The sequence below is a fragment of the Camelina sativa genome, chromosome 11, assembly GCF_030686135.1.
Source record: "Camelina sativa cultivar CO46 ecotype springtype chromosome 11, ASM3068613v1".
In the NCBI taxonomy this organism is placed as follows: Eukaryota; Viridiplantae; Streptophyta; class Magnoliopsida; order Brassicales; family Brassicaceae; genus Camelina; species Camelina sativa.
In genome coordinates this window covers 2,270,996-2,294,148 of record NC_141890.1, presented here as the reverse complement: position 1 = coordinate 2,294,148, position 23,153 = coordinate 2,270,996, and the positions used below count along the sequence as shown (strand labels likewise).

The 23,153-nt window shown below is 34.7% G+C and overlaps 3 protein-coding genes and 3 pseudogenes across 4 annotated transcripts; 4 read left to right on the top strand and 2 right to left on the bottom strand.

Annotated features, from left to right (window-relative positions):
* Positions 1 to 160: 160 nt before the first annotated feature.
* LOC104721192 (putative prolyl 4-hydroxylase 11) lies at positions 161 to 2,142 on the top strand (annotated as a pseudogene). Its single transcript, XR_015572444.1, has 7 exons — positions 161 to 541; positions 858 to 955; positions 1,049 to 1,146; positions 1,282 to 1,381; positions 1,497 to 1,626; positions 1,759 to 1,852; positions 1,930 to 2,142. The product of XR_015572444.1 is annotated as a putative prolyl 4-hydroxylase 11 (transcript).
* LOC104721191 (aconitate hydratase 1) lies at positions 2,087 to 7,664 on the bottom strand. The gene is made up of 19 exons (XM_087475309.1): positions 7,244 to 7,664; positions 6,975 to 7,079; positions 6,593 to 6,846; positions 6,297 to 6,482; positions 6,028 to 6,189; positions 5,744 to 5,888; positions 5,484 to 5,626; positions 5,343 to 5,399; positions 5,165 to 5,244; positions 5,013 to 5,088; positions 4,563 to 4,748; positions 4,406 to 4,473; positions 4,199 to 4,317; positions 3,991 to 4,112; positions 3,801 to 3,899; positions 3,211 to 3,690; positions 2,762 to 2,860; positions 2,423 to 2,665; positions 2,087 to 2,332 (listed from the first exon to the last, which is right to left on the bottom strand). The coding sequence occupies exons 1-19, from the start codon at positions 7,245 to 7,247 to the stop codon at positions 2,264 to 2,266; spliced, it is 2,697 nt and encodes an 898-aa protein (XP_087331435.1). The 5' UTR covers positions 7,248 to 7,664; the 3' UTR covers positions 2,087 to 2,263.
* A 5,321-nt stretch (positions 7,665 to 12,985) lies between these two features.
* Positions 12,986 to 16,252, top strand: LOC147933551 (uncharacterized; annotated as a pseudogene).
* A 296-nt stretch (positions 16,253 to 16,548) lies between these two features.
* Positions 16,549 to 17,073, top strand: LOC104727556 (uncharacterized protein At4g04775-like; annotated as a pseudogene).
* Positions 17,074 to 17,434: 361 nt separating this feature from the next.
* LOC147933550 (uncharacterized) lies at positions 17,435 to 18,646 on the bottom strand. The gene has a single exon (XM_087470899.1). It carries the CDS (start codon positions 18,644 to 18,646, stop codon positions 17,435 to 17,437), a length of 1,212 nt encoding a protein of 403 aa, XP_087327025.1.
* Positions 18,647 to 20,974: 2,328 nt separating this feature from the next.
* Positions 20,975 to 22,685, top strand: LOC104721190 (NEP1-interacting protein 1). The gene is made up of 5 exons (XM_010439113.3): positions 20,975 to 21,565; positions 21,701 to 21,879; positions 21,990 to 22,073; positions 22,166 to 22,333; positions 22,439 to 22,685. Exons 1-5 carry the CDS (start codon positions 21,406 to 21,408, stop codon positions 22,559 to 22,561), a joined length of 714 nt encoding a protein of 237 aa, XP_010437415.1. The 5' UTR covers positions 20,975 to 21,405; the 3' UTR covers positions 22,562 to 22,685.
* Positions 22,686 to 23,153: the final 468 nt, after the last annotated feature.

Genomic DNA, 23,153 nt, shown 5'->3' with positions numbered 1-23,153 from the left:
TTGGTAGGACAAGTGTCAGTATCTCAGTTGCTGAGAGTTCATATTCAATTTAGTTTTTTTTTTTCTTTTTCCTTTATGATAATGATCTCTATATTCGAGTATGTTTCCTTGTTGGGTTTTTTCTTTTGCGACTTGTATAAAAGGATCTAACAGAGTTTATCTTTGTAAATTCGCTCAACTAATGGGAGGAAAAACCCTAATTAAATTCGCTCAACTTGTGAACTCAATGTCTAAGTCGACGTCCCAGTCTACCGAACTGTATCTGAGGCAGAGGTTGAAAGGGCTGAAGATACATGAAACTTCAGATCTACTGCAGCACGTCAACACGTTCGAAGAATTAGTCGGTGATAATCTAGTGTCTGTGGATCTGAAGATTGAGAACAAAAATAAGGACATGATCTTGATGTGTTCTTTGCCCCCCTTGTTGACTGCACTTACGTGTAACCAAAACAACGTTACTACGTCGTTGCGCTTTCCTCATGAGCGTTGGATCGAAATCATCTCGAAGGAGCCTAGAGCTTTCGTTTACCACAATTTTTTGGTAAATTTGTTGCTTCTTAATTTGGGATCTTTATTTATTTATATAGATTGTTATATATGCTTGATGAATGATGAATGATGAATGATGAATGATGAGAACTTAACAATATCTTCAAGTTTGGATATTTCTTGTTAGACAAGCTAAACAAATTACAAAACTTGTTGTTGTTAACTAGAATGTCCCATGTAGTTTGTGCTTAGATCTTACTTGCTCCTCCACCAGTACAAACACAAAGGGAACTGTACATGTTTCTCTCATGCTTTATATGAAAAAAGTTTAGGAGTTGATTTGAGGCTCTCTTCTTTAATTTTATAAGAAAAATGAAGAATGTGAGCACTTGATTAGCCTTGCGAAACCTAGGATGGCGAAGTCAAAAGTGCACGACGCGATAACTGGACTCGGTAAAGAAAGCAGGTTATGTAGTCAGTTTTGTTTTGTTTTGTTTTTCCCCGTCTTTTCAGTTTAATTTGGAAAGATTTTGAGACTTGGAAATCTGTTAATGTGCAGTTCACGGACGAGTTCAGGAACTTTTCTTAGAAGAGAACAAGACAAAATCGTGAAAAATATTGAGAAAAGGATTTCAGAATTCACCTTCATTCCAGTAGGTATGTGGCTTCTGTTTTAACTTGATCGTCTTAGATCATTACACTAGGTAACTTTTTTGACTAACGACGTTGTTACTCTTCATTTTTTATTGGAAATCGTTTTTTTTATTTGGAGTTGATGTAATGAAACTGCAGAAAATGGAGAACCACTTCAAGTTATCCATTATGGAGTTGGGCAAAAATTTGAGCCTCACTTTGACGGATTCCAAAGAATTGCTACTGTTCTTATGTACCTGTATGCAAACCATATAACCCTTATTAATCTTTCTCAAATCAGCCACATAAAAAAAAAGGAATTTATATACAATGCGCAAGTTAATCTTCTTTTTCTCATCCTACCACTAAATTAGCTCGGACGTTGATGAAGGTGGCGAGACAGTTTTCCCTGCAGCCAAAGGAAACATTAGTAAAAAAGGACTCTCTGTTTACTCTTCTGGAGCATGAGGCCTGACGGTTCTCAAGACCCTTCGAGCCAACATGGTAAGAGAGAAAGAGAAGATACATTGCCTTTCTCTAAACTTCTTATAAACCGTAGTATACCCCTTTTGGCTTAATTAGTTGAGGTCATGAGATGTTAACCAAAACTCTCAAAAACTTGTTTGATTGGTTCAGGTGGTTCTCCAGTCATCAAAGGAAACAAGTGGGCATCAACTAAATGGTTTCGCTTTCATGAGTTTAAGAAATAATATCTTTTAGCTTTTTGAAGGTAAGCTCTTACCCTCACTTTAGTCATGGATTTGGATCGTCTCAAGACTGTTTTAATGTTTCTGTCGTCATTTGCAGGGTTCCCATGAGCTCTCAAACAACCTCACAAAGTTTCATTTTTTTATATTCAAGTTCTACTATGAAAACATCATTTATATGTGTTGACCAAAAACTACAAAGTTTGTGTTTATTTCCATTGGCAGAACATGTTCTATTAACGCGCAAAAGAAACAAAAAGAAGAAAGAGTTCTCATATTTATTCCAAATAAAAAATGACTTGGACACTGAAAATGGTTCCAATTGACTACTAGCAAGAAGCAAAGTTTTGAATTTAAAGCCATTCTCGTCCTCCTCCCTGACAACATTTTTATTACAACAAACCTTACTCAAGTCTCTCCTGGTTTATGAGATTTTATTGTTTGATCAGATTCCTGATTACGTATTGCAATATCCCTCCGTGATCAAAATAAGCCAGCTCCACCTGCAGTTCCAAAGTCCTCTTAAATAATGAAGACGAAAAAAAGAAGCGAAAATATACCATCGAGAGATGAATCCTATTTTCTAAATTTACCTCTGTGTCGAATCGGAGTGTACATGTGAAAGATTTTCCATTGTTTGTAATGACCGTTACATCTTGTCCTGGTTTGATCTCACTAACTTTGTTTGGGAGTTCAATGGTGTAAAGCTCCTGACCCGTAAGGCCTAGAGTCTCGGCATCTTCTCCTGTCTTGAAGCACAAAGGTATGATTCCCATTCCCACAAGATTGCTTCGGTGAATTCGCTCAAAGCTCTTTGAGATCACGGCTTTCACGCCCTGTCGTAGAGTAGCAATTAAAAAACCGCATAACTAGTGTAAAAATGTGTGTTGTTAAACACGGAAAAAGCTGAATCATGTAAGCCAGAAATGTACCAGAAGCATTGGACCCTTAGCAGCCCAATCACGAGAACTTCCACTTCCATATTCAGCACCAGCCAAAATGACTGTGTCGCGTCCCTCATTCCTGTATTTCTGGTGCAGCACAGATAGATAAAAGTCGGATAAGAAGATAGTCACGAAAACTGCTGTCTAATTCTAGTTGACCAAATCAGAGAACTAAACACTGAAACTTCCACCCCCAAAACAATCTGCTGACACATTGTTACTAACGAAGCCTTCACTAACTGTTCACTAAACCAACTCACAACAGCTCTACTCTGCTACATTCAATCTTAGGCTAGGTACAGTAGACCTATAGCTAAGAGTTGAGACGTAGTACTTACACAAAGCTTACCGTAATCCTAAGTCATCAAGTCATTCTTATGATCAAAGAGCTAGAATTTGATGTTTTAGAAAGGATAAAAAAGTGTGTGGGATTATACCATGGCAGCATCGAAGACAGAAAGCTTCTCTCCAGTGGGAATGTGAACTGTTTTGGGGCCAACTTCTCCTTTCAAGTGCTTGTTCACAATACGGATATTGGCGAAAGTGCCCCTCGCCATAATCTCATCGTTACCACGCCGACTCCCGTAAGAGTTGAAGTCTCTTCTATCCACACCTCGTTCCATCAAGTACTTAGCCGCGGGACTGTCCTTGTGGATGCTACCAGCTGGTGAGATGTGATCAGTGGTGATACTGTCTCCGAAATTGAGTAAACAGTGAGCATCTTTCACACCATGTGGACCAGGTGGAGACATGGTCATGCCCTTGAAATAAGGTGGCTCGTGAATGTAAGTTGATTTCGGGTCCCACTCGTAGAGAGTGCCTGACGCGACAGATAACTGATTCCACATGGAATTCCCTTTGGTGATTGCTTCATATGTAGCTTTGAACATATCAGGAAGGACGCTAGATTGAACAACCTGAAAAATTGAAACAAAGATTAAAATAAACAAATTATATATTACTGAAACAAACATATAATATAAAATCTCTTGTTTTGTGTATGCATGAGCATCATGTATTTGTTTACCTCAGCCACTTCTTTGTTAGAGGGCCAGATGTCCCTGAAAAATATCTGTTTGCCATCTTTCCCAGTTCCAATGGGCTCTGTCTCAAAATCAATGTTAACCTACAAGAGTAGTATCCATGCGATTGATACAGTGCTTCATACATGAATACTTGATTGTTAAGTAATGGTTTTCGAGTTAGCATTAGCATACAGTGCCAGCCAGTGCATAGGCTACAACAAGTGGTGGGGAAGCTAGATAATTCGCTCTTGTTAACGGGTGAACACGTCCCTCAAAGTTTCTGTTCCCGGACAACACAGCGGATGCCACTAAGTCTTGTACATATATGAGAAATATTTTAGTTTCACCTTCGAAAATTCAAGTAAATAAGTATTACATCATTAACTACTTCAGGACTTACCATTATCAACTATTGCTGAAGCCACGGCTTCATGGATATCTCCCGAATTTCCAATGCATGTGGTGCACCCATAACCAACTATACTGAAGCCGAGCTGATTCAAGTACTTCTGCAAGCCACTGCAAGACTTGAAAACTCAGGACCACCATGATACAGAGAATAAGGAAATAATTAACAAAAAACATTCAAACGGTGTATCTGCTGTACCTCTTTGCGAAGTACTTTGTCACAACTCCAGAGCCAGGAGCAAGACTAGTTTTAATCCATGGCTTAACCTAATAATGTTCAAACACTTCTATCATTTCCTTTACGCAGAAAGATACTATAACACGATGACACAATAGAGCAGGGGACGTTGTCAAACCTCCAGTCCTAGTTCGCAGGCCTTTTTCGCAACCAAGGCAGCGCCAAGCATTACACTAGGGTTTGAGGTATTTGTGCAACTGGTGATTGCTGCTATAACAACATCTCCATGTCTAAGATGTGCTGGGGTCCCGTTAAAATCGAACTCTACAACCTTACTCTGTGCTTCTTTTGGTACAGCAAAACCCTGGAAATATCATGGATAAGTAGATTCACTAAGCACAATTTTTGTAAACTGGAGTTAACTTATAAAAACAGAAGTGTTGCAGGAGATAGTTGCTTCCAGGACCCGCTTAATAGCTCAAATACCTCAACATAATACCTATTCTTGTTTCAAAACCATAGTAACATTTCTAGATGTGTCATCATTTCATTTTCCTAAAGATAAAGCTTTCGGGACTACAAACATTCACATTAAGTATTTCTTCTGAAGAGAAAGGAGAGTTCTAACCTTGAATCCTACTCTATTATCTAGGCAAGAATGCCAATCTGCTTTCATTTCCCTCAAAGGAACACGATCGTGCGGCCTGTATTGTGCATAGAGAATAAATGTTTGAAATTGAAGAGATAATATATTTATGTTGAGACATTCGCTAATAGTACCTCTTGGGACCAGAAACACAAGGTTCCACATCCGCGAGATTCAATTCCAGACTTGAGGAGTACACTGTCTTACTCTCCGGCTGAGATGAGTTCCAAGTTCCAAGTGGAGAATATGTTATGCAGTATGATAGATGACAATAGACAAAAGAAATGAAACATACAGATGCCAAGCTTTTACCTCACTGTAGTCCACGAACATCTTGTTTGCTCGTAAATACGCCTCAATCATAGAAACCTGCAATTCAATTCACCAATCACTACCCTAATGAAATGCGATAGCACACTAAAAATTATGTAGATTTCCCCTGTAACCCCTTACAGTGTCATCGCTCCTGCCTGTCAACTTGAGATACTGCAAAGTGACATGATCGACGGGGAAGAATCCCATGGTTGCACCGTACTCAGGAGACATATTGGCAATTGTAGCACGATCAGCTAAAGACAACTCTCTCATCCCTTCCCCTGTGTATAGAAACGCAGTGGATGCATATGTGAATTAGTCTAACTCTGTCAGGTACTGGATAGGTAAAGAAGTGAAAAATATGAAACAAGATATAATTTTTATTTTTATGGATGTACCGTGGAATTCAACAAACTTTCCAACTACTCCATGTTTCCTTAGCATCTGAGTCACTGTTAAGACCAAATCAGTAGCTGTCATTCCATCTCTTAGTTTTCCCGTTAGCTTGAAACCCACAACACCAGGCAGGACCATGCTCATTGGCTGCATAGAAACAGATAAATTCATGCTACAGTTTATAATGGAAGAAACTTCAACGGAGTGTTTATAAGAATCATCTCTAGATAGAGATCTAAGTTTCAGAAAGAGTTCGGACAGTTAGCTCTGAGTTCTCGATGTTTACCTGACCAAGCATGGTAGCTTCCGCTTCTATACCGCCAACTCCCCATCCAGCAACACCCAGTCCATCAATCATGGTGGTGTGAGAGTCTGTTCCAACAACACTGTCAGGGTAAAGAAGTCCATTTGTGTTGAAAACAACTCTGGCAAGGTATTCTAGGTTGACCTGTCAATCAGAAAATTATAGAACTTAGTATCTTCAATAAGCATAAATAAAATAAAAAAACTTACAGCATCGAAACAGTATCGTTTTTTCCTGAATCCTTAACTTACTTGATGAACAATACCAGATCCAGGAGGCACGACGAGCATGTTGTCAAAGGCATTGGAACCCCACTTAAGAAAAGCAAATCTTTCTTTGTTACGCTGGAACTCAAGCTCCATATTTGCTTGCACTGCGTTCTCTGATCTCGCCACATCCACCTGAACCGAGTGATCAATGACAAGATCTACAGGGACCTGCGAATATCAAGGCCTTGTATCAAAAACCTTATAGCTAATCACAAAAAAAAAAAAAAAAAAAACACAAAAGTATTAATTAAATCTCGGTATAAAGAGAGAAAACTAACCAGCGGATTAATCTTATTAGAATCCCCACCGAGACTATTCATGGCATCTCTCATGCAAGCAAGATCAACAACAGCAGGGACACCAGTAAAGTCCTGAAGAAGGACGCGAGCAGGTTTGAAGGGAATCTCAACCTGTTTGGGAGAAGTATTCTCCCAATCAAGAATCTTCTCAACATCGTTACTCTTAACTTGAAACTCATCACAGTTACGTATAGCCGATTCAAGAAGTATCCTAATGGAATAAGGTAGTTTATCTGCATATCCACCACAACAACATTTTTTTCGAGATCATGACGACATGAATCTCAAAATCATGTTCGCCTAACTAACAAGAAGCATTTTAACATCGGGATCAGATGAAAGCTATAAAAAAAAAACTCACCGATCCTGGGATCGTTCAAAGCAGGCAAGCTGTAGTAGTTTCCGAATTCGCCACCATCAGGCTTCTCTAACGCCTTCAGTATACTCCGGAAAGGATTCTCGGAAGCTGAATACGCATAGATCGACTCAGTAAGTCAAATACAAAACCAGATTTCACAAACAAAAAATTAGGAAAAAAACAGCATCGAAGAGAAGAACAAGAAGTAAGATATGGTAAAACATTAATCGATCGTAAACAAAATGGAGAAAGAAGATATAATAAATCGGTACCCATGGATGAGATACAACTCGAGTGATGAAGCAAAAGCTTGCAGAGATCTGTTTCAGAAAATAGAGAGAGAGAGAGAGAGAGAGAGAGAGAGAGAGAGAGAGAGAGAGAGAGAGTGTGTTGTTTAGCGGAGTTGGTGAGTCGGAAAGCCGATGAATATGTTAGTTAAATTTATCTGACAGATCCGTGGTGGGCTCTTTCAGAGTCAGAAGTGATGGCTCTTTGAATTGTTTGTTTTTTTTGGGTCTAATTTCCTAATTTTACTACTTTTTTTGTTTTTTTTTTTTTTTGTATCAAAGTGAATTAAACGAATTTATTTCACAAACTTCGTAATTTTTATCATGATTATCCAATTTCTTCAAGGTTTCTCAATTTCAACAAGCACTCGTATTTTCTGGCAAAATTATAAATGGATCAGATATTAATGTTCATGATTAATTCATATATTAGTAAAAGAGAAGTACAACTTTTACCACTACCAAAAATACCATTTGATTTAGACTAGAAAACATTGTCATTAAGGGTAGATTAGTACTTAAACATGTCTTGGGTCGGGTTTAATTTTTTAAATTACCTGAAAGTTACCAATCGGATAGTTTGTAGTCATTAGCCAATTACGACAATAGAATCCTAAACAGAATCATAAATGTGAACAAGTGAAGATGTGAAAAATATTTCAATAAAAAATACTAAAATGTTAACAATAAAAATTAAATCAAATCGTCATTAACTGCTAGAACAAACTTAACAAAAATATTTCATAAATATCGAATATTGATTTAGCAAATATTGATAGGTCCTAGATTTTGGAAACAGTAATCTTCTGAGTGAATATAATAGTATATTCGAATTTATACTAACTATAATTCTTGCAAACTTTTTAAATATACAGTATTCTTTAATTAGCATAATTAATAATTAATAGAAATGATACAAATCTCATTATATCATAAATATATTCCATTATTTAGTTTGCGTCAATCCCAAAAGCACAATTGGAATCATATTCTTTATATATCTGATCTTAATTTCCAAATTATCTTATTTTAACAGATTTTCTAAACTAATTCCTTCATTAGCATTCAATATTTTATTAATCCTATATCCAATTATAATTAAATTATGAAGCTTTGCTTGCTCACAAAGTTGTTCTTATACTATATATATAGGGATATATGATACTGTATATCTCTATTCATTGCCAAGAGTAAAGCATCTTCTCACTTCTAAATACGATACAATTCTTTAGACAAAAAAATGGCTATCACTTTTTACTTAACTCCGAAAATTAATATTTTACAAAATCTTTGTCATTCTACTCTCTCTAACATCTCTTTGCTTCTCACTATACTTTCTGAAATCAGACGAAGAATTCTCGAGTCAGTCATAGAAGTCTCTATGTTATGTTCTATCATTGTAAAATTTTGCACTTGCTTATGTTCTTTCGTTTGTTAAAATTATCATAAGACTATTACATTTGGCCTAACTAAATGTTTTTCCAAAATATATATCCTCTATGTTAAACTACTAACTGTTTCCTTTTATTAAATTTTATATGCTTATAAAGTATTTGAACAAAAGAATTTTAAGTTCTTATCAAATATAATCTTTTCAATTGTTTCAGGATAAAAACACATAAAAATGGGTTAACAAAAGGATGAATGATTTACTCTTTTTATCGAAATCATAGTTTATCCATGTTAGTAATTAGTTTATTTTAAACAAGTTTTAAGTTATATATCATATTCATATGTAATATATATATTATATTCAGATGTGTAAAGATGAAATTATCCTAACCATGTTTAAAAGGTAAATTGTTCTTATTTTACAGGATTGGACTCATTTGAGCAACTGAAACTATACAAAATTTTATTCTTATAATGGTTAAATTGTTAAGTATCTTATACAATCTATGCTATTATTTATTTACAGCAGGTTCAAGAAAAATTTATTGTTGATGCAACTACATTTTCTTCCAAGCAAGAAGCAATGGAGCAAAGGAATTCTGGATGATGAGAACTAAGGGGAATGGCCACACACACAAAAAAAGAACTAAGTAATTAGAATTTTTAAATGTGAAAATATTATCTTGAAGAAAACTATACTTAACTATACTATTTATATATTTTATTGAGCCAAATTTCTAAATGAAATTTTGGTAATTTTCATACTCATTTATATTGTATGATGTCCATTATTCAAGTACAAAAATAAAAATAAAATTAGGATCAAAATATTTCTCGAAATGGAACAATTAGTTTTTGTACAATAATAATGGGTTATCTTTTATTAGTAATGGAAAACTTGCTATATATTTTTCTAAAATATATCTTTTAATTTTTCGTGGGCATAAAAGATTTATTTCCTAATTGCAACAATAAAAATTACATTATAAATGTTGGACACCTTTTTTATTTTACTCAATATAAAATTATTCCTAACTAGAAAACCCACATTTTATCCAAATTTTAAACTATATGAAGTTAATCGAATAAAACACACTATAACTATGTTACACACAAATTTTTATTCACAAATTAAACTATGTCATATATTACTTACGTAATTATTTTACTCTCGATTGTACTCTTAAAATTTTAAATATGTTTAACTTCTTCTTTTAATCCTATCAATACCCATCAGAATACCATTTACTCAGATTGTTCTTTTCAGTTTTTATTTTATTCAAACTTCTTACAAGAATATGAGATTCTTCGTGATCGATCAAATTATAATGAAATGAAAATGAGTAGTATATACAATCTGTTATGGATCGTAGTATCCGCAAATATTCTTCCTGGTGCTAATATTTTTTTCAGTTTTATTTCTTTTTGTTATATCAAAACTCATTATATTACTATTTATTATAGTTTTGTTATTTAATACTATTTTATCCAAACTCTTTACATAAATATATAGTTTACAATAATCAATCGTGCTATAGAAAAATAAAAATGTAACATACTTCAATCTATTATAAGTCGTATATATTCGTAAATATTCCCCCGCGATGTAGTGCGGGTCCGATACTAGTTTTATGTAACCAATTGAATTTTTATGTAAAATACAAGTATTCATTTTGGATATGGTTCGCTCCATTCAAATTTTATGTTCTAATAAATTTAGGCCCAGCCCATCTTTGTAGTTAGCCTGTTCGGTATAGCCCAACTTATTCAATAGCACGGCGTCGTTTTCATTAAAGGAAGACGAAGGAAAAGAACTGGATAGTACAAATTTGAAGAAAATTTGGGTCAATAAAATGAATCACTACCCAATCCCACCCTGACGAAGGCCTGGAGTTGATTACTTGATATAGCCTTCCTTGTTTAATGTTTAGGTTATGATTAGATGTATATTCAATTTTATTCTTAGCAACACTTCAGTTCTCTTAAATATTATAATAATGTTGTCCAATATTATTATACCTATTCAGCCAATCTAGTAAACTAACTAATAGTAGTTGCTTGATCGTAGTATGTATACCTGCTATTAAGAGACCTAACTAGTTTCAGTCCATAGAATCTGAAGCACCTTTGTATATTTTTAATAAATGTTATAAGAAGATGTAGTGATTACATCGTGTTTTTTGTTGTTGACATATATCGAGAACTATGTTTAAAGAAACCTTATTTAAAAGTATGTGATATTTATGGAGTTGATTTGATTTGAAGATGATTTCATTCACATAAATAAAGGAGCAGATGCAGGTGGTGGCTGGGTTAAATTATCAGCCACGCCAATACAAAAGACGCACCGGTAAAAATGTTGTAACGTGGGTCATCATGTAGTGATGTAGATAACCTACCAATCATACTTGGATATTCTTAATTTATTTATGTATATGACTTGTATTTTCCACACTTTACATTATAATATCTTCTAGGTCAAATTATGTTACTTTCACTACTATCTTCTACTTACCCATTGTTATTTTCTCTTTTATAAAAACACTTAATTCTTTGTCAATGGATATGCAAATACTCTAAAAATATTATGTGTATTATGGTCAATAATATCCTCTCATAAATACGTGTTGGTCCTAAATTATGTTCTGAATAGTAAGTACGAAAACAACCCATCCAAAAAAATTATGCAATATAGTTCAAATAGTAATAAAATATATATAAAGGCGAGATGATTAACATTCGGAACTTATAATTCAATCATTTTTAATAATGTCAGGACTCAGATTTTTGTTAAATGATTATAAGATACCAAAGTTAGTTAAAGGTATCAGTAATTAATGCGACATTTTTTGGGGGGAGGAAAGCTAATCAAACATAATCGGCCAAGTTCACTAATCACTCACTACATATGTATACATATCAACAGCAGTGAAAACTAAACATACACGATCATGTAAGTGACACGCAACCATGAATCATGCATATGTTAAAATTCAGTTTAATTACTCATGGGACCAGCTTCTGGACCAACTATTAAAAATCTAAACTGATAACAATAAGTATCGGGAAAAAAGTATACTGGGGTAGGTATTCATATTTTGTCACCATGCTGGGGTAGATATTTCTAGGAATTATGGGGAAACATATTAAAAATGCGGCGATTTTCATGAAGAACCGACAATTATTTTTATTTTTTTTTCAGAATGGATCGGTGGACCATTAGTGAATCGACGTACAAATGTATAGAAAGAGAGCAGAGTTTTGGAAATACATAAACGTTAATGGTGTTACAGCTTCTCAACACGTAATAGCACAATAACAAAGTCTTACCGGACCTATTTTAGTTTGGTATGACAATAAACTATTGCTCATATTAGGGAACTTACTACGAAAGGAAAGGCAGAATCAAATAAGATTTTTAGATTTCCTCAAATAGATAACATGTATAGAAATTAGGGGAAATCGGAAAAAAAAACGTATTTTTCAAAAAATGTCCATATATACTTTAAATTTTTATGTTTGGTGAAATATGTTTTATAATAATAAAAACTCACTTTTATCTTTGATTTTTAAAACAAACAAAAACCGAAAATACAGTCAATAATAATTAACAAATATTTAAAAAGAAAAACAAAAATAATTGAAACCTCTAATCGATTTAGAGGTTTCTACACCCCAAAGAATTAAAACCCGAAAACTTTTTTACACTTATCTTTCACTTTTAACAAATCGTAAACTAGGAAAATTGACATCGACGGCGGCTTTGACAGACGGTGAATTAATGCCGTTTGTTCTTCCGATTAATCGACAACAATGAGTATTTTTTTTTCATCCTTTTCTCATCTGGGTGAAGTTTCGTCGTTGATTTGTCCCCCTCCTGATTTGGTTTCGTCCTTGATTTCTCATCTTATTTGTTCCCATGATTTTTTTTTGCTCCCATCGCTCAATGTGGTTTGCTTCTCTTTAAATCATTTGAAATTCGGCTTCATATTGCAGTGTAAATCATTCAAGATTTCTCATTTTGTATTGATTTGGAAGTTGCATGTGGATTTTGTTAATCGCTTTTGAATTCCCATTACTAAATTGAGCTATCAACGATGAGAGTAACGAGCAAGGCTTGTCTTGGTTCATCTTCATCTAATTGTTTCATAGTTTGTCTCAAGAGTTTTGATATCCTGATAGCTTGAGTTGGTGATTGCTAAGTTTTGTATTAAATTCTCAATTTTGGTAGTTTTAAAAGTTGGTTTGATCGCTTATGAACTGGATTATTTGATTGATAGTTATTTGATAGTTACTTGATTGTATTATGTTTTATGTTTCACATGTTAGGTGTATATGACCAATATTAGCTTCTTGAACATGGAGGACAAAGATGGATCAATCGGATTGATATCATGTTCGTTTATTATTTTTGAATATTTGTTTTTTCCGTGATGAGAGCTTTTTCTCTTATTTCTAACAACTCATTTCGTTGTGTTTGATTTAATTTTGGTTAATTGTTTTGTTCAGGCATTGGAAAAGAGTACCCTAAACGCCTTTTCAAATACGGTGATGAACCACAAGTGAAGCAGATAAACAATAGCTGCAGAATGTCTATCATGAGAAGAATCAAGGATACTTTGCCAACCGAGTATGAGAAAGTGAAGAGTAATCATGTGTTTGCTAATGTGTTTGCCATCTACAAGAATGGGTTAGGATACTCTGCGCGTTTGATACACAGCATTATGTCTCGACAGTTGCTCACAGATAAGAAACATGAGCTTTGGTTTGTGTTTGGAAATGAAGCCAATGAGATTTTCGATGCAAGAATATTATGCAGTCATTGGACTCAAATGCAATGATGATTTCAGCTTAGATTTGAAATCTTGGAAAGAAGACAGTTGGAAGAAGGACAAATGTTTTTGGACTAGATTATTGAAGAGAGATGGGGAGATTACCATTAAGAGGCTGATGGATGTGCACCTAGTAGAAGTTTACCTGAAGACAAGCTACGATTTGTATATGTGTGCGTCATAGCTGGTTTGGTAATAGCTAAGGACGAGAAGAAAAAGATCCCTCTCTCATACATCAAGTTGGTGATGAATCTTGATAAGTTGAGAGCTTATCCTTAGGGTTTACATTCTTTTGACTATCTTGTGACCTCCATCATGGACACAAAAAAGGAGTTGAAGAAGACCAACAGTTATATCCTTAATGGCTTCTCCTTCTCACTTCAAATATGGGTTATGAAAGCAATTCCAGTGATTGGAGAATTGTTGGGAGAAAAGATCAACAAGGAATTCACAAACGGTGCTAGATGTTCTAACTGGAAGGGAGCTGCAAAAGTGTCTTATCAAGACATTATCTTCATAGAACAATCATTTGGACCAAAAGTTAGTAATTTCTTTTCTCTATTGTTCTTTATTTGTCATTGTCTGAATATGGTTCTGTTTTTTTTACTATTGCTTAACCAATATTTTTGTTAATATGTTTTTGGTAGGATATCGTTTAACCATACATCTCGAGATCAGGAAATTTTGACATATTCGATGATATAGATTTTTTTTAGGCCTGATGAGATCAATGATGTGGGAGTCAAAAACGTAAACGATTTGGTACGATCTGGTTACGATTTTAGAGACCATGAGTGGGGTCATGTTGAAACTAATGATGTTGAAGAAGAGAAGATAGAGGAGGTTGTAAACGAAGATGATCATGTTGACAAGGAAAGTGATGGAGATAATCAATTGTTTGGGTTGGAGAGTAGCGAGAAGAAGCAAGATGTAAATGTGGGAGCATCAAGCACGAAGAAGAGAAAGACGAAGCAGATTGATCATGGTGTAGAGAGTCGAAAAACACAACTCTTATGTCAGCGAGCCGCAACCACTCATGGTTTTGATGATGAAATGAAGTCATTCATTAAAAGTATGTTTGAAGCTTCTTTCAAGCCTTTTAAAGTAGAAATATGCCAACGATTGAAGAAGATGGAGGAGGATGTATCAGAAGTGAAGGAAATACTATCCACTCTAGCATCAACTTCGACACAAGCCACACCACCATCCTTTAAACCAAAAGATGTGGTAAGTCAATAAATAATTTATATGTTTTAGTATTGTATATGTAATGATTGTGTAAAACTTATTGATTCTTATTTTTTGACACAGGGAAAATCACCATCCATTCAACCAAAGAGTTTGGTAAGTAAAAAGTAACTTGGTAAAACTTGTTTTCGATTTAATGTTCATCAAATCGGCTATGTATTTTTCTTTTTTAAACATTCGGCTATGTAAGTTTTTGAAAATATTCGGCTAATTGTAAACTTATGTATTGTAATTGTGTTGGTGAACTTATGTATTGTATTGTTATCATTAAACTTTGTTTGGATGTATCTGTTTGTTAATTTTAAACTTTGATCTTTTCATTGACAGGAAGACAACTTTATTTTCGATGATTTGTTCACCAATTCGGGGTCCATAGACCTTAATGTTGACACTCAAGATTTCTTGAACACTCAAGAGTTCTTAACGAAAACAGTGGGACATCTTTCGCAAAAACCATGTGTGCTCGACGTTGATCCTACACTAAATGCGGGAAAGAATGGCGAGGATGCTGCTTTGGTTTTTGTATCCGACGTTAGATGGAGTGCTTTGGAAGCATGGCAGAGGAATCTTGGGTACGTCTTGTAATTGTTTTTCAAGGATTGATTTTATAATTGTCCAGATTTTAAATTTTTTAGCTTACAAATTACTATTTGTTTCACAGTCGCGAGCAACTTAAGTTGGGTCCATCGGTAATTAGTGTTGAATTACTTGATTGAGTCATTACTCCTACCAAGTGGCTGCACAATCAAGTAAATATAACCTTGATTTTTCTCAGCACTTAAATTGTTCATTATTTTACCATGGTTAAAATTAAATTTATCTATTATTTGTTTTCAAGGAAATGGATGCGATGATGTATTTATTCCGAGAGAACACATCTTTAGGGCGAATGAAGTTAGACCGTGTGGGTTTTGTGATTTGCATGTTTAGCCAGAGAATCAAAGTGGAGTACACCAAGTACTTGAAAACAAAGCGTGCCCACAAATGGGATAGCAAACTTCTCGCTTACGCTACTGGTGAGTTCCCTACTCATGGAAAGACAGGTAAACAATAGGATACAAATTTTGACAGGATCTACGCTCCGATTTTCGTCAATGGCAACCACTGGATTTCTGTTTGCATTAACTTCGTCTTAATAACTATTGAAGTCTTCGACTGTGTTGGACACAAGAATAGAAGGTATGTGGAGTCATTCGCAACTTGCATCCCAAGGATTTTGAAAGAAATTAATGAAAAGGTAAATGGAAAAGCAACTCTTTTGACACAATATGAAATCATAGACGTGAAGGTGATGCCCGACTTGAATAAGTCGCAGAACGATTGCGGGGTCTATGCATTGAAATACATCGAGTGTCATATGCAATCTCTAAGTTTGGATTTGATAAACGATGAGAACATCAAAGAAGCGCGTTTGAAGATTGTTGTCGATCTATGGGAAGCTGCACATGATCCACTATTACTTGAGCAAATGAAGAGCTATGTCCCTCCAAAGTTGGAGTCTCATAGAATCGAAATTGACTGATTTTTCATCTTTTTAGTATGTCTTTAGTTTGACACATTGTATGACTTTGGTTAAATTTTTAACTTAATATATGGTACGACTTCTGTCTTTGTCTTCGATGACTTGTTCACCAAGTCTATCAAACCAAGAAACCGATTATTAATTTGGTCTAATACCAAACCGATTTTTTAATTTGGTTTAAGACCATACCGATTCTGTATCTTGCACCAAACCTGATCCTTTACAATGACACACATAAATCCCCAAAATTAAGAAACCTAAAGCCGACCTAGTTCTCGTTCGATTGTGAGAAGAAGATGAGCAATGTATCGACAAATTCGACTGGATCAACTAGTTCCCGTGCAAGTGGAAGAGTGGTTGGTGTCCCAAGGAGATGTTGGTGCGGGGAAGGAATTGTAGCTCTTATATCGATGTCTGATCCCAATCCTTACCAGAGATATTATCGTTGTGGATTTGCTGTATCAAACAAGGTAAATTGGTATTGTTACACGTTTGATTTTTTTTTTTTTTTTTTTTTGATTATAACAGTTGGGCTTCTTGTAGCTTAGGAACAATGATCACACCTTCAAATGGGTTGATGAGACTTTGTTCAACGAGATAGATACACTAACTGCGAAGAATGTTGGATTTGAGAAGCATCTGAAAGGTTTCAGAACAGAGAGATTGGAGTTTGAGAAACTAGTTTACGAGAAGATGGAAAAGGAGATATTTGAGAAGATAGAGGATGCTTTGACTGAAGCAAAAACAAGCAATAAGAAGATGATGGTGATCATAGTGGTATTGTGCATGATCATGATTGGATGAGCAAATTACTAGGTTGATGATGTTGTTGTGGTTTTTTTTTTTTGATTTTTTTAGCATATTTTCCCCTTTGGACGACCTTCACCGTTTTACATGAGTTTCAATGTTGTTGTTAATTTGGTTTGATATTCTTAAGTAAGAAACCAGAAAAAGTGAAATATTGAAATGTTGTAATCAGACTTGACAACTCAAGAGTAAACCATAGATTGAGAATGTTTTAAAAACCTAACAAAGAATAAAACATAACCATAACTATATTGGGACATCACATGTTGATCTGTTGTGTCCTTCTTTACCACAATGGCTACACTTGTGTCTCTTTGACGTTTGCGATTGTTGAGACGCTCTTATCTTGTCTTCAACCGTTTCATGTCTTCGTTTTCATCGTCTACCAGGGTGTCTTCTTGTTTCAGGTGGTAAAACTTTTGCAGCCTCAACGTGGTCAGGGACGCCCCATTCGTTCTCTGGAATATCTATTGGATTAACAGTCTCCTCATAATACTCTCTCCAACTGGTGGTGCTATACATATCATCAGCATATTGATACAGATCAGTATTTATATCAAAAGCTCCTTTGATGGCGTGTCTGCAAGGGATTTTGCCCATTTGGAACTTCTCACATGAACATGTCCGTCTCTCCAAGTCAACCACGAAGTCTACCCCATTCGCTTTAACCTGTAAAATGTTTCTTCCAATCGGATAACTTTTAAAGTATTTACCTTTTCCAATTCTTCTTGAAATCTTGTTCTCCACCTTAACAGTTAAAGGATCTTTCTTCTTGGCACTTAATTCTCTTCGCTCAAAAAACCAGCGTGTTAACATCTCTCTAATGCTGTCTAATAAAGTGATTACTGTATACTCTCTAGGTGATCTCAAAGCTGAATTGATCGATTCTGCAGCATTATTTGTGTTCAAGTCATATCTGTATCCAGGGAAATGGCATCGAGCCCATTTTTTAACCTGAGCATCCTCTAGGTACTCTCCAATCGCAGGACTGATGTTGCAAATTTCTCCAAAAAGTTTTTCAAACTCAGCAACTCTATAAGCTTTAGACGCTCTTGAAACCAAATCAGCCACACCCCTTCCCTTGTGATATGTAATAACATTACCAATCAAGTGATGGATGCAAATACCATGAGTAGACAATGGATAGATTTTTTCAAGTGATTTGCTAATTGACACATGCCTATCTGATATGAAAGATAAATCTTTATCATCTCCAATAACAACCTTAAGCTGCTCAAAAAACCACTCCCATGAAGAATCATTCTCAGAATCAACAATTCCAAATGCTATTGGATACAAATTAGAGTTACCATCTATAACTGTAGCAACTAGCATAACTCCTTTGTATTTGTTCATCAGAAATGTTCCATCAACCACAATAACTTTCCTCATTCCCTTGTAAAATCCTCTTATGGACTGACCAAAAGAAATAAATAGATATTTGAATCTACTGTCACAATCAAATTCATTATTTGTAAACGTACCCGAATTCGCTTCTTGTATCATGTACAAGTACTTTGGTATTTTACCATAACTCTTCTCAGGAATTTCTCTAACTTCGTCACTGCATACTCGCGCGACTCCCATGCCTGAGAGTAAGTTAAATCACAACCATACTTTGTACGAATAATATTAATGATATCATTCGGTTTAGGCCCTTCCAATACACCCTCATAATTCTGCATAATGAGATGTCCAATTGTTTTAGCTGAAGGTGTCCTACAAAATTTCTTCTTCTTTGAAGGAGCACAATTATGGTCCCCCACAAACTTGTTGATCTTGAAATACGTAGACCCATTTAAACACTTAGCACGAAGACTCCATTTGCAAATATCCTATATGTATCAGATTTTGTAACCATGTAGTCACAATTGTACTTCATCGCATACAATTCCATTGTTGCTTGTAACATTTCTTTGCTTTTGAAATATTGACCTTTCCTTACGCTCACACCTTTGAACGACGTTCCAACACCATAACCGACGTTTTCGACGGATGTTTTATTCCCTAAAACAACATTCCATTTGGCATCATCAGTACCCACAAATAAAGCTAGGTTTTCATTCGGTCTACCATCACCATCTTCATCACTTGAAACCCCTGGTTCTTTATTCAAATCCAGTTTATTGTTGCCAACATCCTCAACACCACCTTTGAATGTCACACACAAATTTATTGTTTTCTTCTTTTTATAGTATGAAAGAAAATTTGTGACCTGACTATTGTTCATCATAACAACAGGAGGACAATCAGCAGAGAAATCTGTGGGTATAAAACTTAGCTCCATATTAACCATACTAGGCTCTATTCCATAGGCTTCTGAAACCATAATCTTCAATTCTTCATGTGTTGTACTCGATTCCAAAGTTAGTAATATTCCACAATTTTCTTCATCAATAATAAATCTCCATTCACGATTGTCAAACAATCTCCACACACCACTCTTAACATAGATGTGCATTGCCATCGGTCGAAAATGGTGAAAAGAAATGGGAGAAAACGGTTTTACAGAACATAAACTACTGTACTAAACAATTAGGGTTGTTCTAAAAATTTCTAAAAAAGTTAGACAACTTTTTCTAAATTTTGTAGAACATAATCTTAACAAACAATTATGATCTCACCTAATTATTAGGTAAATATTGAGTTTCCTATTCTATAGATTCACTTTCTATATTTAGCGATTTCTAAAAGTTTCAGAGTATACAATCTACTTTTGTGTAGTAGATGCCTACTAATTTTCTCAGAGATAGAGTAAAAAGAATAAAACATATTCTAACAATTTTAGAGCATAGAGTAAACCATAGAAAGATTATACTACAACGTTTAGAACATAGAGTAACCTGTAGAATACAAATTATGAATTTTGTAGAATTCAGAATTTCAGGTCACTAAACTATTTAGAACAGAAACTATTCATGAATTTAGTATAACATGTACAAAATATTAGAACACATCATCTTAAATTTTCAGAGTAGCAGAAAACGTTTCCTAAATTTTTTATATCAAATTTTATCCATAAAAAAAAAACTTATACTTTTTTTTTGTAAAAAATTATATTACCTCTATTATTGTATATCTACTTATTTTTCTATATTATATATTTTAAAATTTGTTAAATTTGGGTTTTTCAATTTTTATGGATATTTTAGGTGAAAATAACCGATTAAAAAAAAGGTATAAATGGACAAAAAAATTTTAGTAATCTTTTATTTCCAATTTTCCCTATAAATTATTCATGTTTGGTATCTAATTGTTTCCTCTGATTGCTGGCTTGTTTTATCGAGAAGGACCCTACCGTATTGTATTGTATTGCACGAAAATATATGAACTCCTGAAAAGATATCGGTCTAGTTGATAACAAAAAGTAAGAGTTTAGAAACAAAAGAATAATGAAATAGTTAGTCTTGCAAAAAAAAAGTAACAGCAAAAGATAAATGGTGATATTGTTTTCGCCTTTTTTGTTTGTGAAATTGTTTTCGCCTTTTCGGTATGGTTATTTTTCTCTTCTATTGTGATTAATAACGAGTATGTCAATATATGCAACAACGTTAATTAATGCTAACAACTATTTTTCCATTCATTTTTTTACCCATGAAAGTGAATTATAACCAACGACTAATTATTGTCTTAATCTGCGAATAAATAATGGTTCTCTGGATACTACAAGATAATATGTCGTCATCAGGTGCCCACTGCCCAATACCATCAGGAGCTGTGTGGGTAAAAAAACAACGATATGAATATTAGAATAATCGGGTTTTATAGATATCTCTTGTGTTATGCGTTATATGACGTATAAAAATATTTAAAACTTTGAAAATAATTAACATAATATGTAAACATGATACATAATTTAAACTTTAAACAAGTAACTAAACCTTTTTTACGAACAAGAAAATAGAATTTAAAGTCATTCCGCTGAGCTTGCGCGCTTATCTATCTCTCTTTAAAAGTATCCCTCTCGTCTCGTGCTTTGAAACTTCTTTTTAGTCGCTGTTTTCAACATCGATCATGACAGGCAAACCCTAGATTTTACTTCACCTACTTTGAGGTAAAAAAATACTATCATAGCAAACGAGACGACGACCCAAGAGCATTAATTGCGAGTAGGCCAGACATCGGATCTTCTCTCTTAAGGGCTAAGCAAAACCCATCTCTTTCTTTCTTCTATCTTCTGTCTCAACTCTCTAAACTCTCTAAACTCTCTTATCTCTCTCTCTCTCTTCTCATCTATAAGCTCCACTGAGTTCTGTTTTTGTTTTTACCGTAGATCGTTTCCGTTTCTTTCTCTATATATATTCACCAGGCTTTAATCTTTTTGGAGGGTTCTTGGAACAAAAAAAATGGCATCTTCGTCTAGATTCGAATCTGGGTTTTGTCCTATCTCTTCGTGTCCCTCTATTGGGAATCTCATCGATCAGATTAAAGACGCTTGTCGTTTCCTCGCCTCCGCTGTTCTGGGGACAGTTCTCTCGGCGATCTTGACCTTCTTCTTCGCTCTAGGTCCGCCTCTTGGTTTCCTATACACGTTTCTTGATTCTGTTTTTGAATGTCTTTAATTCTGATGAATAGAATAGAATCTACAACTTTGGGGTTTTATGTAGAGCTAAGAAAGTTGTATCCTTTTCATTTCTTCAGTGGGTACATTGCTTGGAGCACTTACTGGAGCTTTGATAGGCCAAGAAACAGAGAGTGGTTTCATCCGAGGAGCAGCGGTTGGAGCCATTTCAGGAGCTGTTTTCTCCATCGAAGTCTTCGAATCATCTCTTGTTCTCTGGAAATCTAATGAGTCACGTTTTGGATGCCTCCTCTACTTGGTGAGCTTAGATCTTTTAGCTTTTTTTAATCATTGAAACTGCTCTTCTGCTCTGTTTTTAAATACCGGTTGGATTTGAACTTCTAACTAATTCTTGAATATTTTGTGTAGATTGATGTCATTGCTAGTCTTATAAGTGGTAGACTTGTGCGAGAACGCATTGGTCCAGCAATGCTAAGCGCGGTTCAAAGTCAGGTACAGTTCATTCAGCAATGTGTTATTGTTGGTTACATTGAGATCTCTCTGTTTCTTGATCCTATTCATCATTTCTCTTATTGCTGGATCAGATGGGAGCTGTGGATACAACTTTCGAAGAGCTCTCGAGTATCTTTGATACCGGTGGCTCGAAAGGATTAGCAGGAGATTTGGTTAATAAAATACCTAAAATAAAAATTACTGGCACAAACTACTTAGATGCTTGTGGCAACAAAGACTCGTGTTCTGTTTGTCTCCAGGTTTTTAGCTCCTTCCTCAGCTCAAAATAAAACCGTACGTAGATCCTCAAATTCGGAAACAAAAAAAAAGGTTTTGATTATCTTGTGTGATTTTGTTTTTGGCAGGATTTTCAACTTGGTGAAACCGTAAGAAGCCTGCCACATTGTCATCACATGTTTCATTTGCCTTGCATAGACAATTGGCTACTCAGGCACGGATCTTGTCCAATGTGTAGACGTGATCTGTAATAACCCCTTCTAATTACCATTTGCACAGACTCTCGCTCCTACTACTTGTATGGTCGTAATCTTGTGGTTAGTTTCTTCAATATGTACAAAGAAATGAAAAAAAAAAAAAAAAGTTTTGTATCTAGTTGATGATCTTCAAACCAAATCCATTAAATTGCGACTTTAGATTGTGTGTTGGTCTCACCAAACTTTGAAGTGATTTAATTTTCGTAATATTCTGTAGTTATGACGTGAAGGAAAGGAATTGAATTCTATGTGTGAATCTGTGGCCTCGTGGGCCTCCCCACCAGGAGATTAAAAAAATCATGCCAAATAAACATTTTCTTGATTTGGTTTGTTTAATTAGCTCTTTTAACATCAAAACAATAAAATCGAATACTCACCTACACGTAATTAATTACAATGTCAATTTTGGCTACTGCAATTATTACGAGAGCTTTACGTGTTGTAACTTTGTAAGTTGGATATACTATTATTGTCTAGTCGCTCGCTCCTTAACCGAAAAAAGAAAAGAAAAAAATGATTGAATTTGGATAAATATGGTAAATGTTGATGACTGATGAGTCTCTATATCTTTCCCGTGATGCTTTTG

Bases quoted from the DNA above. Each gene is read 5' to 3' on its own strand.
- LOC104721190 (XM_010439113.3), top strand. From the start codon at position 21,406: ATGGCATCTTCGTCTAGATTCGAATCTGGGTTTTGTCCTATCTCTTCG. The intron at 21,880-21,989 runs GTGAGCTTAGAT...TATTTTGTGTAG, and splicing joins TTGGATGCCTCCTCTACTTG to ATTGATGTCATTGCTAGTCT. The intron at 22,334-22,438 runs GTTTTTAGCTCC...TGTTTTTGGCAG, and splicing joins CGTGTTCTGTTTGTCTCCAG to GATTTTCAACTTGGTGAAAC.
- LOC147933550 (XM_087470899.1), bottom strand. From the start codon at position 18,646: ATGGGAGTCGCGCGAGTATGCAGTGACGAAGTTAGAGAAATTCCTGAG.
- LOC104721191 (XM_087475309.1), bottom strand. The intron at 6,847-6,974 runs GTGAGTTTTTTT...GTGGATATGCAG, and splicing joins TTTGAACGATCCCAGGATCG to ATAAACTACCTTATTCCATT. The intron at 5,089-5,164 runs GTACTATTAGCG...TGCACAATACAG, and splicing joins TGTGTTTCTGGTCCCAAGAG to GCCGCACGATCGTGTTCCTT.